The sequence below is a fragment of the Heliangelus exortis genome, chromosome Z (assembly GCF_036169615.1).
Source record: "Heliangelus exortis chromosome Z, bHelExo1.hap1, whole genome shotgun sequence".
NCBI classification, from domain to species: Eukaryota; Metazoa; Chordata; class Aves; order Apodiformes; family Trochilidae; genus Heliangelus; species Heliangelus exortis.
Genome location: NC_092454.1, coordinates 7,895,761 through 7,913,241, shown reverse-complemented (window position 1 = coordinate 7,913,241; position 17,481 = coordinate 7,895,761). Strand labels below are relative to the sequence as shown.

At 37.3% G+C, this 17,481-nt stretch overlaps 1 protein-coding gene across 11 annotated transcripts in view; it reads right to left on the bottom strand.

The window, feature by feature from the left end:
* The window catches only part of CELF4 (CUGBP Elav-like family member 4), a 706,664-nt gene that overhangs the window by 609,031 nt on the left and 80,152 nt on the right, over positions 1-17,481 (bottom strand). For all 11 annotated transcript variants that reach the window (XR_011723157.1, XM_071730001.1, XM_071729998.1 and 8 more), the window contains exon 2: positions 6,835-6,917. Coding sequence is in view for 10 of the 11 variants with exons in the window: in XM_071730001.1 (XP_071586102.1) it covers positions 6,835-6,917 (83 nt within the window). In the remaining variant the exon portion in view is untranslated. The remainder of the gene's footprint in view (positions 1-6,834; positions 6,918-17,481) is intronic.

Sequence of the window (17,481 nt, the reverse complement as noted above, 5' to 3'; positions counted from 1 at the left end):
AAGCTGAGACCTCTCTAGTAAAAAAGCCTGTGGGAGCTACGGAATGGCCCAGCAGGTGTCAGGGATGCTCAGCATTTAGTGAGATCAGATATTCGAATGCAAAAATTCTTGGTAGAAATATGTTTCCTCATTTAGAGCTATGGTACTGTTCACGATGACATCATTTCAGCAGTGACAAATATAGCTGAGTCCGCTCTTTCCTACGCCATATAAATCCCTTGACCTCAATCAGATCAGTGCTGATTTACACTTGTGTAAATGAAGTCAGAATCAAACCCATGACATTCACAAATGTAGGCCAGAGTAAGCATTACTCACAGACAAGAGACAACCCTTCAGAGGAAGGAAAAAAAGATCATTTTCATGCAAATATCCTTAATAATAAGGAACAAGAGATAGAAATAAGACTATGAATGAAATGCAATCAAGAACTGCTCTAAGATCAGATTTGCTTCTAACTTTATGATGCTGCATCAGCTGCTCTTAAAGCAGTCTAAGCCCAAAATTTGACCTACCTGAAACTTGTTATATATAATTTTTCATCAGGGATCTGTGAGCTAACTCACCCCCTAGGCTTAGCTTTGAAGGTAGCTGAAGGTGCTCAGCTACTTGCAGGATCTGAAAAGATTTGATTGCTCTGTTCTACAGAAAAGGAAACTTTTTTTTTACTTATTTTTTTCCTGAGATCCAGATTTGCCCTCAAATCTTTACACATTATCTATTTATTTATGCATAAACAGTGTCATTATGGTTTGTAGAATAGGGTCCTTTTGATGGGAGGTAAGCTCAACTAGCCTATGGGAGTTTACCACTATGCATAAAAATGAGGCCATACATACAAATATGCAGAACAGACAAGCGAAAATATACAGCATCTCTTTAAAATGAAATACTTTGATTGCTCCAATCACAAGAAGTTGTAAAACTACCCTGAAGAATTAACAGCCTCAGTACATGCTAACTACATCCATCATAAATTTGTCTTTACTTTCTGTTATCATATCACTGTCTCTTGGGACCCCCAGTCCTGTCATCATTTGCCCTTTATAATTTATTCAGCTTGTACTTGCCTGAATCCTTTCTACTTATCATTCATCTTTACAGCTGTGCATAAAATTAGATTGATCCTCCTATGGCAGACACGTCAGAGAGAAAACTTGTCATTGAACAACACATAAAGCAAATGAAGGTCCAGCAGAAGCTTTTGTTGAATAACTTTGTCCTTTAAGTGCCAAAAGGTGTCAAATTAGACAGACAAGACTATGCTACCTCTATAATTTACTTTTTGCACACCATTTTTGAATTGCCACAATTGAGAAGCCTTGTTCCCATGTTGCACAGCAAGGAAAACTTGGTTAGCCACCACAAATGTGTCAAATACACCAGCCTCAGCTAAGACAACAGCATACATCCAACACACTGGTTCTGTCAGAATTCTCACACTGTATCCTTTTTCTCCAGTGCTCTTTGGACTGGGTGGAAGATGGAGAGTTTACTTTGTATTCTGGAGGCTGCTGTATAGGGATACAGAAGCCAATCTTTAACTAGTGAAATGGAACTTTAATGTTTACCAAGCAGATAGGACCCAGGTGTTTCATCTCATCTGGTGAACAGCACAGCACTGTCAAACTACATGGGTTTTTATCAAATGGAAAGTGCATATGGTTTCCTCTCCCTCTCTTGCCCCCTCCTTTCCACAAAGCAAGATCTAAAAGTTCATTTACTGACTGGTCATTCAGAAGGACAAAATAAGGGTGAAAAAAAAATTATATATATATATATATATAAACCTTTTATACCGTGACATTGACACCCAAAGATTTTAAAGTACTGAAGAATTTCCACAGGACTGATTTTTGCAAGTATCCTACCTCAAATATGGTTTTATTCCTTTTCATCTTCATTTTTAACTTCAGAAAACAGACATGTTTCTCCCAAGGGAACAATTAAATGTGTTTTCTTTCAAAATCTAAAGGGCATGGTGAGCAGTCTGTGTGTTCAGCAGGCTACTTTAATCAATGGAACCCATCCAGCCTGCCACTTCTGACCAAATTGCAATTTACATTGGTAAAGAAAACTTTAGAAATGGGAAGGTGTGGGAATATACTACCATTTTTGGCATAATGCAGTGTGTGGTGTGCTATTTTGTTTAATCGTTTCCTAACAAGCTTTTGGAAAAAGCTTTGAAACATTGAAAAAAGACAGTTAGACTGTAAAATTACAGCAAGGTCTTCTTGAACCCTGAAATACACATAATACTTGTGTGTCATTTAAGCCTTATTACAAAGATATAAGAGGGGCTAGATCTTGCAAGACACCCTCTCCTCTCTGCTTCCTCCTACCCCATACTCAGGTGTTCTTCCTCACAGGTACATGAAAACCTGAGCCAAATAACATTGAAAAACTTGAATATTTTTTAAGGTAAGCACAACTGTAGTTTCATTAGAAAGAGAGATGGGGTTTTTAGTTTGTTTAAAACTGGATTTAATATGGTTTTATGAGCTCACCTGTCTTCCAATATTAAAGATGCATATTTTTGCATATGATGAATAAAGAAGAATGGGTTTGTTTTTGTTTCTGTTTTTTTCTGGTAGCAGATAAGATAGCAGAAGAGACAAAGAATATCATAACAGTTAGCGACAACACTAGTTATTCTTTATATTCTGAGAAATTTAGCATACCAGTAGTACCACTCTCCCCTTCAAGAGGAATGGACACACTAAGAAAATTCAGTCTATTTCCCACCCTGAATAAGCCCCATGGATTGCTGAGACTAACAGTTTCTTTCCTACTTAATTTCATAGCTACTCTTTGCAAGTCTTACAGGGAGGTTTTAACATTATGCAAAGAGGCATTTCCTCCAACCTCATATACATCTACTATTCACTCATATTGCCTGAGAGAGCCCCAATGAACTAGAAGAAAAAAAAAATAATGCTGCTGCGCTTATCATACAAGAGCTCAGTTTATTTGTGCTATAAATAAAAGTAGATCTTGATAGCGTAATTACATTTCTCAGCATTATCCTCTGACATTCGCTTCAGAAAGAAAAAGAAAGAGGAGAAAAAGTTGGCTTCACTATAATTTGTAATCAAAATGACTACACTTAAAACATAATTTTATTTCCTTGATTTCATTTCCTGTGGAGCTTTGTGGGGCAAATAGATAATATTATACCAATTTTGTGGGCAGATAATTCTTGCATCCCCAGCACTGTCACTGTCTAGATCACTTCCTCCCCTCACTCCCCATGCATTCCTCAGGACCATTGCCTGTGTTTTTGATACAATTTGTCATTGAGAGTTACAACAGAATCAGAACATCTCAAGGATGATTCCACTTTTACTTCCTCTACTTGCTCTCCCCTGCTCCCCCAAATTGCTCTTCCTTGCCTAATTTGCTTTTTATAATGTTGGAGGGGAAAAAAGAAAAAAAAAAAAAAAAAAAAAAGTAGTTTCCCACTATGAAGGATTAGCACAGATTATGGTGAACAGTGTTAATTATAGGTGGGGAAAGAGAATAACTCATCTCTCCAATCTGTCCATGATTTCCCCTGTGCCTGTCTGGTGGGTAATAAGCCTTCTTTAATCTGGCGGTCCCCTCGGTGAAATCAGCCCCACGGACAGTGGTATTGATTGCTGCTGAGAAATCATCGCAGCTGCTCAGCCAAATTACCTTTGATATGTGACCTTTAATGTAATTACTGCAACATCAAAGCATTTCTATAAATTATTAAAGGGCTAATATACTTCATCATCCAGCTACTCTATTATATGTAAAATAAACAATCACAAGTAAACGCTAGAATTTGAATTGTCCGACACTCGTGAAGTGCTCTTTATGCACATATTCACACCCTGCTATGTTAACCTTCTATTTTAGGCAAATTATATTTCAAACTGTCCAAACCAACCAAATTCTTTCAGACAAAGAGGATTCAACTAATAATTTAATGTTTTAAATTCCATTCTACTTTCTTCAAAATATCTAAATATCTATAATGATTCCTTCCCACCCCAAAACAAAGTGCAGTAAAGACTTTATTAACCAACAAATACCTGCTTGGAAGTCTTTTCATTATTCCACAAGATGACTTTATGTCCCACATATAACATACAAATATGTGAAACATATTTCTGTCATCTTACAAAGCACATCCAGAAAGTAATTACTGTAAAATATGTGCATGTAGCCGCTCCACTAAAAACAAAATGATACATAGCTAAGAGGCAAGGCATCTGAATCTGGACACAAGCTCCTCATGCTTCACCATTTCCATACATTAGCATTCATATGCATATTATTAAAACAGGCTGAATTCTGGGGTTTATAATACAAAGAACACAAATAGAAATATTGCAGCAGCAGGCAAAATTACTGGGAAAGAAGTGTCTTGATTCAATGGCTCATTGTAGTACTATTTTCTCTTTTTTCTATACCAGGCTTGTTAATTATTTTTGATATTCTAGTTTCAGTAGTGCTGTTTGTGTCACAGACAGTAGAGGGTCAAGAAAAGGTGTTATATATGTGTCATTTGTGAACTCATGTGAATGAGGACTTAGACCCCCTGACCTTACGTGTGCTTTTTATTTTATGGTGATGAACCATGCTTGATATTGTTGGTGCATGTTATCAAGAACAGTCAGGTAAGTAATAAATATTTCGCTGCTACTCACATAGGAACCATAAAACAGTATCCAGGCATGATAGTTTATCAAGAGAAAAGGCTGGTTTCCTTAAATAAACTACAGTGATATCATTCAGAAGATGAGTTCAGAAACTTGGCAGAATGCTGTAAGCAGAGGGTTTGCTGGTGGAAAGTAAACCTTTATCCTGAGACAAACAGAAATAGAAATTAAAAGGATAAGAGAATGCAGTGCTCAGAACTTTCAAAAACCTGGCTTCTATTTTAAGCAGAGGATTCACCATTCCTAATTCAGTGAGATCCTGATGGATCACCTCAAAGTCTACAATTAAACAAGAAAAAGTCTTCTGAAATCAGTGTTAGTATGGGCTACAAGTGATAAAAATTACATAAACCAAGGAAGAAATGTTTTGCCTGTAATGTAGAATCAGTCAGAATAGCCTCTGAATGAAATCCTGATCTTAATGCAAAAGCTGGATGGATTTTGCTAGTGTACAAGGAAACACCTTGACTTTAAGAGTTTTGTGATTTGAAATCTCTAAAATGAAGACTGATGTTTAGAAACGTGGACATTAAATCATCACTTGCTCTCCTTCTGCAGGTATGAGACCTCAGTCTCAGTGACCCACTGTATTCTTGAAGATATTCCTATCATATATAACTGCAAGATGATATTTTAACCTTGTAAAGAAGATATGATCTTTGTATGCAAGTGGATGGTTTTACTCCTAATGAGGGGGTCAAACAGTCTCAGTGAAAACCACTGGAATTCCTGTTAGTATATTTTAAACACACAACACCCTATTCATCACAAGTTCTGGTAAAAAGCACATTTGACTTCAAGTATATTACAGAAAATGTCAGGTAAAATGTTACCTGAAATATCCTTATTCAAAATATTTTCTTTTTTTGTACATACAATTCTATAATTGAGAGGACCAAGAAGTAAACAGAAAACATCACCTGATAGAGAGGGAAAAAACAGAATAACCTAAACCTCAATAAGACTCAAGTTACTTTCAGTCTGCAGTGAACGAGTTTCTGGGAAAAACTAATTCAGGAGGACTTGTCAGCTGACATAAATGTATTTTTAGGGAATGAAGTATGTATATATTTACATAAGGTATGGCCTTTAAAGCAAAGATAGATGTGGGTGAGCAAGTGTGTGGGCATCTCCATATTGGCAAGGTGGCATAGAGGTAGGTAAATAGACCCAGGATGATGGAAACAAGCAGAGCAGAATCAACACTTTCTTCAGTAACACAGAGCAACTGATATGTCTTTGGATTTGTGGAAAAGAAGTTTATGAGTATGCAGGACTCAGTCATTCAACGCCAACTAATTAAGGCAGATTTTGGGATTAATTTCCTCTCTGTTTAGATACAACCTCAAACCCTCAGGATCCCGTTTTAATTACTTGATCATGGGCTTCTGTGTCTTTGTGAAACCAGCCCTGTTCTAGCCACAGAAATGCTGCATTCGGCTGTTTCCAACCCATAAACTTTGTCTGAATCTAAGTCGTCTCCCTCTCTCTCCTCCTCCTACTAAACTGGAAACCCATTCCACCAGAGCAGGTCTTTCCCAGACAATGCTGATTCTATTTTTAGTTCTGCTTCTGTTGTCTGAACCTTAGATCTTGCTCATGTGAATAATTTTCCTCATTATCATGTGTTCATCTCTCCTCTCTCACTTTTTTCCTTGTGTCACCGCCTTTCCAATCTGCTACAGCTGCTTGAATACGGAAGTAACACAGTCAAACCACTTTGTCATCAGTAATATGTTTTCATTCTGTGATAACTCAATAATGTGATCTGCTTCTTGATTTCTTGCTGCTACACTTCAAAGAAGAAAAACGTAAGAGGTAGCACCTGGTGACCAGTTCTAATATTTCATTGCAGTGGTCAGAAACCTAAAGCCTTACTTCAGCTGAGTAAGGCTGGTAGAAACCAGCCTATAGTCAGTTACTTACTGTTTTCCTGGCTCCCACTGTAAGCAAAAAGCTTTTTGTCTTGTGCATGGAAAACATTCGGGTGGGTTGGTGGTATCTTGATTTTATTAGCACAATGTAAAGAGTGAATCATCCAAGCAACTGGAGACATTATGCTTACAAAGCCAAGATGGGAGTTCCACATGTAACCAGTTTTAGATTTAAAAAACAACAAAATAAATAGTTGTCAGTCTGGACTCACCCCTGGCAGTGTCTTCTGTTCATGCAGCGCACTCTGGGCCTTTAGAGCAGACTCCCTTTCGCAGTATGTTAGGAAGGCACAACCTTTAAAGAAAAAGCAAAACATCATTAAGAGCAGTGTTTCAGTGAGAATCTGTTTAAAATTGAGACACAGAGCAAACCACTTTCCTGTCATCACATGAGTCCCAAAAAAAACAGTCATAAAAATCTCTCCTTAGTAGTTCAATAATAGAGAATCAAGAAACGAAGCTATCATCCTGTCCTCTGATCCCCGATGAAAAGTGAACAACAGTATATTTTTGCTATAATACATGTTTAAGTGTAGATACAGAGAGTTGTTCAGGATTAGGGGTCTCAGAGAACCCACATGGTGGCAAGCTGGGGTAAGAGAGCCCATTCCTGCTCCAGCAGCAGAATGGGCAATAGGCTTTTACTGCTGTATTTTTCTGAAGTTCTCATGCCTTTCTTTTGTACCAAGCACTTCAAGTAAAGGGCATTCACCAAGTAGAGGGACTTCTTATTGCAGAGAACTACATCTATTGTTTAGCCTGACTTGCATCCCCAAGTAGTCTCACTATTTGCATCACATCAGAAAGCCACCACCCTGCACTAGCTGCTGCAAAGGCTCATTGGCTTCCAGCCATGCATACAAATACGATCACAGCAAAGCCCAAACAATCAATTGAAACATCCATGTTACTTTACAGATCATTAAAACTTCAGAGTTGCTCCAATGGATTATGTCTTTGATTCTTCCAAAAGGCTGTCTTATCAACTACAAAGGCTAAAGCCCAGTTGTGGTAAGGCAGAGTAAAAACCCTGTTCTGCCTTCTTTCCCCACCTCTATTCTTGCCTTCTGGTAACACTAGTCAATGTAGCAATGTCTTCCACCAGTTGTGTGTGTGTCTGATGTGATCAGATTATTCTTTTTTTACTGCAGTATACTGAAAACCTGCCAGTTTCTGCAGCAAAAGAAGTGCTTATTATGCAGAGGACATTTTCTCTGAAGTTACCACATGTCTAAAACCTCACCAGCTCCTTGAAATGGAGATACCATATCTTTCAAAGATGAGGGAGCATGAGCATCAGACTGTGGGCATTTTCCCAGAGCAGTACAAATATAGAGACTGCCAGAGAAACAAACTGTGTCCCACTGAAAAAGTATTCAGCAGGTAAGTGAACAGTAGACAGTGAATTTTTCCAGCTCTGATCACCAGTGCACTCTTGTTGCCCATACCGTGTTCACTGCTTTTCCCAGTCTGCTTTCTTAGACAATCTTATTGAAGAAATATGCCCTCATTTTTCTTCTTTACAATGTTTTTAATTTATTAATATGCACAAGTCACTAGGGAGAAATTTGTTTTTCTATAAACACACATATATATTTTCCTAGAGATTGTCTTTGGAAGTTACCCTAGTCACAGGGAAGCTACAGGCTAGACGAATGTTCCAATTTAGCATGGGAAAAAAATATTTTTGACCCTGTTACCCATATTGCTTTATGAAAGTCTTGTTCCTTTCAGTTTATTCAAGTCAATAACAATTTTTGTGTCTCAAGGAGGCAGACTAAACAACATCAAAAGTTTGCAGAGTCTAATTGGAATTACTTGAATTTCTTCCCTTCAAACTTTAAATGGATGATTTTTCAGTTAGTCTGCATCTACAAGAAAAGAGAAAGAACCTGTGTCAGAGAGCTTACAGCCAGTAGAAGTAATGGATTGAAAAGGATCCTTAAAAGTCACCCATAGCTTGATAATCAAATGGGAAAGTATGCTTAAATTTAATTTCAGTGTTAAATCACAGTCTGAGAGCTCTCTGTTGACTAGACACAATAAGAAAGTCTCCCTTTAGTAGCAGACGTGAAGCAGCTGATACAGTCTAATTAGGCACATCATAGTGCACTGTTATAGAGATAAACTATGCAGTGTAAAGCTCCCATAATGATAGCTATATTTTTCTCCTGATTGTGATGGTCATGATGATAGTTCAGGATAGCAATGTCCTGCAACTCCTACCATATCATGACTAATTCAGACTGTGGAGACAGAAGATTACTTCTTTCTGAAAGAGCAAAGTTTCCCTCCAAGCTCCACATAAATCGTGTATGTGGGCAAGTTCTCATCAGGAGGAAACGTCCATCATCTCTCCAAACATATCTGTGAAAGAGATAAAAGCACCAAACCTCTGGAAATGGCATTTAGTGGAATGCATTCAAACATCACTGATTTCCCAAACAAGGTGTTAAGGATGAAAAGACTTTGAAATGAAAAAGAAGAAAGCTGATCTTTGATATGGTCAGACGAATAAAACTGTTTTTCAAAAGAAAAAAAAATTTTTGTGAAGATATTTCTTTTGGCCTTGCTCCTTAAAAATGTCATGCACATTCATTACACTCTATCTCATTCTTGTTAGGCAAAAAGTAATGTATTTAGGAAATATAACAACTAATGTACTGTAAGTAAATCTTAATTGCTTAGGGACAGTAAGGAGTTCCATCCCAGCAACGACCAGCTGGGGTTTTTTTGTGTTCCCTTTACTTATCACAAGATTGCTCTGCATGGCACGAACCCAGCATTAGCCATCATCTAGACTAGTATCTTTCAAAAACATAGACATGCAGCTTGTCATGAAAAAATTTCCATATTTCAGCTCCTTGTGAATTAGGATGAAAGGTAATAGGATTTCTTGCCCTGTCCCTCCTCCCCTTAGAAACATCAAAATATTGATTTGTCCTTTGTATTGTGATGCTTAATGGAATTACAACTGTAGCATGGCTTTGAGGTGTTCTTCTTCTAGGCTATTTTCTTTCAATGAGCATCTATATCACCTCTCCAAAGATTGTCCTTCCTGGAGAAGGTTGCTTAAAGAACAGAACACTGAACACTCAGGTTCACACTGCAAGATATGACACCCTAAACAACATAGTTCTGAAATAATGTCATATAAATTAGCTATTTTTCCAGTATCTGAAGGGGGGCTACAGAAAAGCTGGGGTAGGGCTTTTTACACAGGTGTGTAATGAGTGGATGAGGGGAAATGGTTTAAAACCATTTAGAGAGGAGATTTAGGTTGGACATTAAGAAAAAAATCTTTCCTGTGAGGGGGATGAGACACTGGCACAGGTTGTCCAAAGAAGCTGTGGTTGTCCCCTCCCCAGCAGTGCTCAAAGCCAGGTTGGATGAGTCCTTGAGCATACTGATCTAGTGAGAGGTGTCCCTGCCCATACAGGGTGTTAGAATTAGATGATTTTTAATGTTCCTTCCAACCCAAACCATCCTATGATTCTGTGATTCTATACTTCACTTTACAGAGAAAAGTCAAACTGATGAAAATTTATTTTTATTTATGCATTCCCAGATGGAAAAAAAATTATAATAATCAATTTTTCCCACCAAAAATTTTGACTTTGTACAGAACTCCTTAGTTTACTGGAGAAAAAACCCCACAACATTTTGATAGAAAACTCTTAAATAGCTCAACTTATAGCTCATTTGCCATCAGCTTTTTTGGGCCAGATGGGAATTTGACTTCTGACTAAAAGGTTTCATACTCTATTACAAATCATTTGTATCATCCAGCCCCCTGGAACAGCCTATGCTCAACAGTATAATGAAAATTTCTGAACCTATCTCTTAAAGAAAGACAGAGTGAAGGCTGTGCCTTATTTCTGTCTACTTGTATGGGTGATCATGACTGAGTGAATACAGTGCTTGAGAATTATATCTGAATTTGCAAAAAAAATCTAATTTACTAATTATTGGTAATGAAGGACTTGCTCCTAGTTGTTCCTAATTTCAATTCCATTTCTCTCAAACATGCCAAGTTTTCCATACATATGTCAATCAGCTAAAAGATGCTTTGTTTGGTTTGTGTCTTTCCAGCTGTTTGTTTGCTATCAGTGGACAGCTCTTTGGGCTAGCACATAAACATCTGGAAACTCCCAGCTGGCAATTAACTCCCAACCTATTGAACTGCAGTCTCTTGGAAACATAAGGATGTATCAAGTGGTCCCCTGGGAAAAAAGGCTGTTAAAGACAAGGGGGAAACAAAAACAAGAGCTTGAGATGGAAAAAAATAAATGTAAAAGCTCTATTTTAATTTTGCCTCCAGGGAATTCAATAACATAAATAATAATTGCATGGAATACAGATGGATAATGATTGCACTTACAGCAACTTGAACCCCACAGTAAGTCTCCTGAAGATTTTGTACAAGCCTGGGAGGCAAAACAGTCAGGGGACTGTTCTGAGCTCAACACAATAATTCTGAAAATCAAGAATTATTTCACTCCACCAGTACACAGCTCATCGTGGGACAAATGAAAACAGTCTTTTCAATTGAGATCTCAGTGCTTATCACTTCAGTGAATCAGTTGCCTCGCAGCTTCTTTAAACCAGGTAAGCAGTTCTAACAAAGTAGAAAAACACTGGTCACCTAACTCAAATGTACCTATTTAAAATTAATTATTTTAGGGTCTATCGTCAATGAAAGGCATTTATTTGATTTCACATACAGGAGACAAATAAACCCCTACGGAGGCCTGCCTCTTAGATGAAGGTTTTTATCTTCAAAGTTGCATGTTTACAGCATCAGGTTCTACCTGCCACCTCTAGCTTTCCAGTTACTTCAAGTACATGCATTAGTTGTACCTTAATTAATCCTTATTATATATGGTGGGAGAGGGAGATGATGCATACTGGAGATCTATTAATAACTGTAACTAAAGTGCAGTTTTACCCCCTTTCTTGTTTTATTCTGGCAGACAGCCACAGGTATACTGGCACAGTTTCTCCTCTTTGCCCGTTGTTTAGATCAAAGAACAAGCACTTAGTGACTTCTGACCCTTCCTTTGCATGGTGTGTTTCACTGCTATCTTATGATTTTATTAGAACTACATAACCCCAAACATGCCTTTAGCTTTTCCATATATCTAAGTACAGAGACACTGACTAAGAGCTAGACTATGGGCATGATCATTTTCAGGCATTTGCTGTCTGTCCGAACAATGCATTAGAGGACAATGCAGACTATACCTAGTGAAAAAATACTTACATGCTTTAACAGGCTTTGGGGAAATCTTTCTGGGTCTATGTTTACTCTCTGGCATTATGAGGGAAAATTAAAAAAGTTTGCTTGACGTTTCAAGATCGTTAGATGAAAGCCAAGAAATAAAGCAGATTCTGAGGTCAGGGGTGTAAATCCAGTCAAGGAGAAAGCTTGCATGTAACTTAGCAGAACTACAGAATTACACCAACATAAAATTAGGTTAATGATTTGACCCATAATCTATAGCCTCTCTCAGAAGAGACCTTGATTCAGACACTGACCTCAGCTAAATTGGTGATAATCCAGATCAGTTAGGATAACCTGAGGTTTTAAGAAGGCTGGCTAAAGTGATCAGTTTTTGGTTTCCAAACATTTGTGTTTGTAGATTATGAATTCAACCAGTTATCACAGATCAGCTGACAGGTGATAACTTCTGAAACTACAGCCCTTCTGATGCCTGTACATGTAACTAAAATTAGAATAATTGTTCAATGAAAGATAAAACCATCACAAGGTTACCAATTTTTTTTGGTTTTTTTTTTCTCCTTTGAATCAATTATCTTCCTGCTTTTATTTACAATAATATTAACTGACTTTAGCAGAGAGGTTCCCTGAATTGGAATTCCTATGCTGTTTTATGTTAGACTCCTGCATAGCACATGAACTGGAGAACAAGTTACCCTTCTGTAAACAGTTACACAAGAAAGAACAAAGGAATCAGTTCATAATGTCTGCTGCTGTAGAACCTTTTCCCCTACCATCTTCACTGTACCCAACTTCCCAAAATCCTTGAGGCAGAGAAGACAGAGAAGCCTTACTTCAGCAGCACAATATGGACTTCAAGAAAGCTCAGTTGCAGAAAACTGCAATTCCAACACAATAGTCCAAGGCCTTCATGCTATATACAGAAAACCCTGCTCTGGCAGGGGGGGTTGGACTAGATGATCTTTCGAGGTCCCTTCCAACCCCTAGGATTCTATGATTCTATGATTCTATGAAAATGGAGGGCAGCAATAATATTGCACACTTCAGACCAAATGCCAGTGGTCATGCTCCAAATTAAGAAAAGCTGTAGTGTCAGGGGAGATGCTTTCATGCTGAGGGAGATGCAAAAAAAACTTATCTGAAAAATAGCAAATCCTACCTTGACACAGGTTTGAATATCTATTTTGGTGATGCTTCTGTCTCTTGGTGCCCTTATTACCTTTGAAATATTTAGACGAAGGTGCACAAGTTACCTGCAGTGAGCCAGAGATATGTCCCTCATGCTCATGGTCTAGGTTTGTGTTTTAAGAGAGATCTTCCTCTGAAAATAAAACAGTTCCTTGCTTGAAGTTTGAGGAATATATTACATAGAGAAAGGTTGTTACACCTAAGAAAACTCTTTCCTTAAAATCAACATCTTGGATTATATCTCCCAGGTAGGATTTAAAAGTGGAAAAAAGATCTTTTTTTTGCTTTAACTATCCCAGCTCTACATGTCTAGCTTTGAAACAATTCTCGTTTGCTCTGTCTACATCAGACTCCCTGAAGTTAAATCACTTGAGGGTTTCAGAGATTGGCCTGAATTTTCTTGAGGGGGACAGAATCAATAAAGACTTTTGGAACTGGAAATGTTTTATCCAATTTCTTCATCTGTTTCTTTCTCAGTAATTAACTACCTTCTCACGACAGTTAACATCTTTGCTGGTAAAGAACATTTGCTTGGCTAGAACTTTCTTTTTCTCCATCTCCCCTGCTGCACAACTACTGAACACTAGCTGTTTAGAGAGAAAGATAGGAATAAAAATCTTCCCAGATATCAGCTTCCCTGTCAATTATATTGCAAGGCAGATTAACATCCTAAATGCCCTGCTGTGTGGAATGCTAATTTTCTTTTTCCTCTTATGTTATTTTCTATTAACTATTATGATGCTGTCATTTTCCTACTATAGATAATTTTACAGGGACCTGTATGTGAAAGAACACATAAGGTACACTTATATCCACCCGTAAACCAATATTAAAAAAACAAATTCATACTTCAAATGTGGAAATGCAGAAATAAACCATGTTTCAGGACATTGACTCACTTAAAATGTGTTTATGATATTTCAAAATGACATGTGGATATGCACAACCAAATCAGAGCCCTTCCTTAGACTAAGCAGTTCTTAGTTATATTTAGCAGTGTCCAGGCAGAAAGCAGAGAGACTTGAGTAAACGTTGGTGTATGTATTTCAACAAAATACAAAGAGTTTTACCTTGACTTTTGATAACAAGTAGGATCTTAATGAAAACACCCATTTTAAAAAGTCAAAATTTATCATAGGAAGGTTCAGTGAAATGTTTCAGCAAGAAATGTTTTGCAGACTGGTGACACAGTTTCTGATCAAAGCCTACTGCAAGAGAAATTTATTCCAGGACAGTTAGTAGTCCAGGCTCTAATGTGAATTAGGCAAGCATGGTCTTGAGCCCAGTGCTTTTACACATCAGACCAGAGTGTGTTGTCACTGTCAGACCTCTGAGGGCTCACCTCAATTTCTTTTTAAGATCTTTTTAAGTAACTCCACAGATACCATGCCTTCACTCCATGGCAGAACTAGAAAGATTTTGAACTCTCAAGCATATATCAGATCTTGTCTTCCCATATCTGTCAAGATTTTAGCTTCAAATTTCATCCTGAAATTTCTATCACCAGATACTTTTGATCATCTGTGCTCAAGTCAACCCAAGATTCATTGCTCAGGTTTCTGCAAGTCTAGACATCCATTAACTTCCTATTTTACTTCCCAGAACAGGTGTCTAATTTTCATGCACGTGGGCAAACTGTCAAGGAATAAACAACACACTGGAGAAATAAGAATGTAAAATATTGGTAAAGGTAGCTGTCTACCAAAAAGATCACTGGAGTACTTTTTAGGGCCTGCAAATATTTGATGGTTTGAATTACAGTAGAAAACTTATTTTAAACAGACCAGCCTTACTTCAGTTTCTTATTTGTTGTGTAATGACTGTAGACATTTATTTTAGATAGTAGGTATTTTAGGGTGACATGCATGCCATCAGGCCCTACCCACCAAACAATTAGGACATGCTTTTGTTAAATATAAAAAGGCTGATTCTAAAGTGAAATCCGTGAACAACTAGTTTTCTGCCAAAGCAGCAGTGTTCCCAATATTTCAAAACTCAGTCACTGAACATAAAGGAGTGGAAAAAATCTAGAGATTAGGAAAGTGAGGATAAGAATAAGTAGGTTTCAAAGTCTACTCAGTAAGAAAATGTTAATTTAACATCCTGATAATCTCTAAGATTGTCTCACTTCAGCTTACCTATTACTTCAATGAAAAATCCAACATATTTGTGTTTTCTCTTTTATATTACAGTCTTAGAAAAAAAATTCCAGTGTGGTGACAAAAAAAGGAATTATAGAATGTGGCTGGTTTTGGTATTGAAATACTAGTGCTCACAATCAGGAAGTTATGGGTTAAATCTCCTTAGAGTATGTGCATTAATTAGATTCTGTACCTGCTGTTCTGGGTCCTGGCTTTGAGTTCTATCTATTGTTAGCAGCATATGAATAACTCAGTAGATTTTCTAAAACACTTAGATGTTTCAGAAACTTTTCCCCTCTTCTTCATCATATTTTGATTTTTGGATCCACTTCTTCTGGGGAGACTTTTTCAAGAATTCTCAGCTAGTCTCCAGAGGTATTGCTACTGTTAAACAACATTCACTTTGAATGCTTTGAATCTTAAAAATAAACCTAAAGCAAAACCATCTCAAAGTAAATTAGACTGTTCTGCCACACATGATTTTTTCCAAGTCTTGGCTCTCTGCGTTCACATAGGTTTATTTTGGGTTGGTTTATTTTTTGTCCTTGTTGTTGCTGAGTTTTATTGTTGTTATTTGTTTGTATTTCTTTATTTGTTTGGTTAGTTTGGGGTTTTGTGGGGGGTGTTGTGGTTTGTTTGTTTTTTTTACTGCACATTATCCTTCACCACAGTGAGGATCAGTTATTTCATAGATGTCACACATCAACTCTGCATGCAGGAAATGTATTTGTACTTTAAAACATATGAAAAGTTGATATTTTAACCCCTAAAAGAATGCTAGGGCTATGCACTGAACATTTTGTCAATAGAACTACCAAATGCTTTAGTATTTATGCACTTGGCTCAGTAATATGCAAGTAGCCTGCCCTAAATACAAGCTTGCTTCTTCCAAACAACCTCATATTCCTTGTTCTCTGAGGCAGGACACACATGGCAATATAGATCTCTGACATTTCCAGCACAAAGTTTAAAACAAAAGGCACTGAAACAACTTCAGAAAAGAGACATTATCAGACAACTTCTAGCCCATTCAGAAGCAGACTAATGTGATTTTCTTTTGAGTTATTGTTCTTACCAAGTTATCCAGCCCACGTTTTTCCTATTCAAGAAGTTCAGATTCAGAGTGGAACCTTTAAGACACCTCTTAAGATCAAGCTCAATACCTTTCTGTTACTTCTGTTACTTTACTTTCTGGTAAAATCAAGATTTTAACCTCATTTAAAGTTCAAGAACTCTAAATGGGACAACATTCAAACTCTGTGTTAAGTGTCACAGGGTTTTGTTGAAGTTTAAATTCAGGTGTATCTGCAGCCGCCTTAGGACATTTACGTTACACATCAAATCCAAACCCAGAAAGAATGTATTTCCTGATTCCAGCTGATATAAAAATGAAAATCTTTAACTAGCAGCTGCTCCTGAAAGATGACCATCCTGAGACTAGAAGAGGTGGAGGGATCTTTTTAATCAACAGAGCTCTACCTGTTTAAGCCTAAGAACCAAAAGATACATCTTATACATCTGTGTATGAGAGAGGAAAGAAGGTGAAATGTGGTTCTCTGGGTAGGAGAAAGATGGCAAAGCATTCTCAAAGGTCCTGTCTATTATAGAAGACAGAAAGAAAGATAGGTCCCAAGAATAAGAGCTTTCAGTGCTTCTCTGGTAAAACATTCTAAGTTGCACAAGCTCGCTTTAAGAGCCTGGGTCAAGTATAAAATGTTTAGGAAGAAGAGAAGGCATACAAAGGCAGGAAGAAGATTTAACCACCTGTCCAAAGTCACAAGAATAGTTTGTAGTAAAGGTCAGCCTTGAACTAAAACCTCCCAAGGCCCTACCCAGAGTGATGAACACCTATCAGTTTGTTTTTCTTAAAAATGTACAAAATCCTGACTAGACCCAAGTAGATTCTCTTACAAAAAAATGTTAAAAAATTAAAAAAAAGGGAATCACTACTGTCCCCTGCATCCAGGTGTACTTTCTCATCCACTGCTGTGGGACTGACTTCCTGTGTAAAAGGTTAAAAACCAACAGTGTGTGAATTTCAGCCTAAAATTTCAATTTTTTTACAAAAGGTGTAAGGAAGTAATCTTTGAAGTGAAAAAGAAACAGTGAAATTAATTACAACAAGATCTGTGTAATTTATAAAGCTTCAGTGCACTGGTTTTAAAAGGGCTCTTGTCAGTGTGAAGTGAAGGAAGTACAATTTCCTGATGAATAAAGAACACAAGATAAAGTGTGGTAATCACTACCAGAGGGATATTTTCATCACCTTTTCTAAAAAAAAAAAAAAA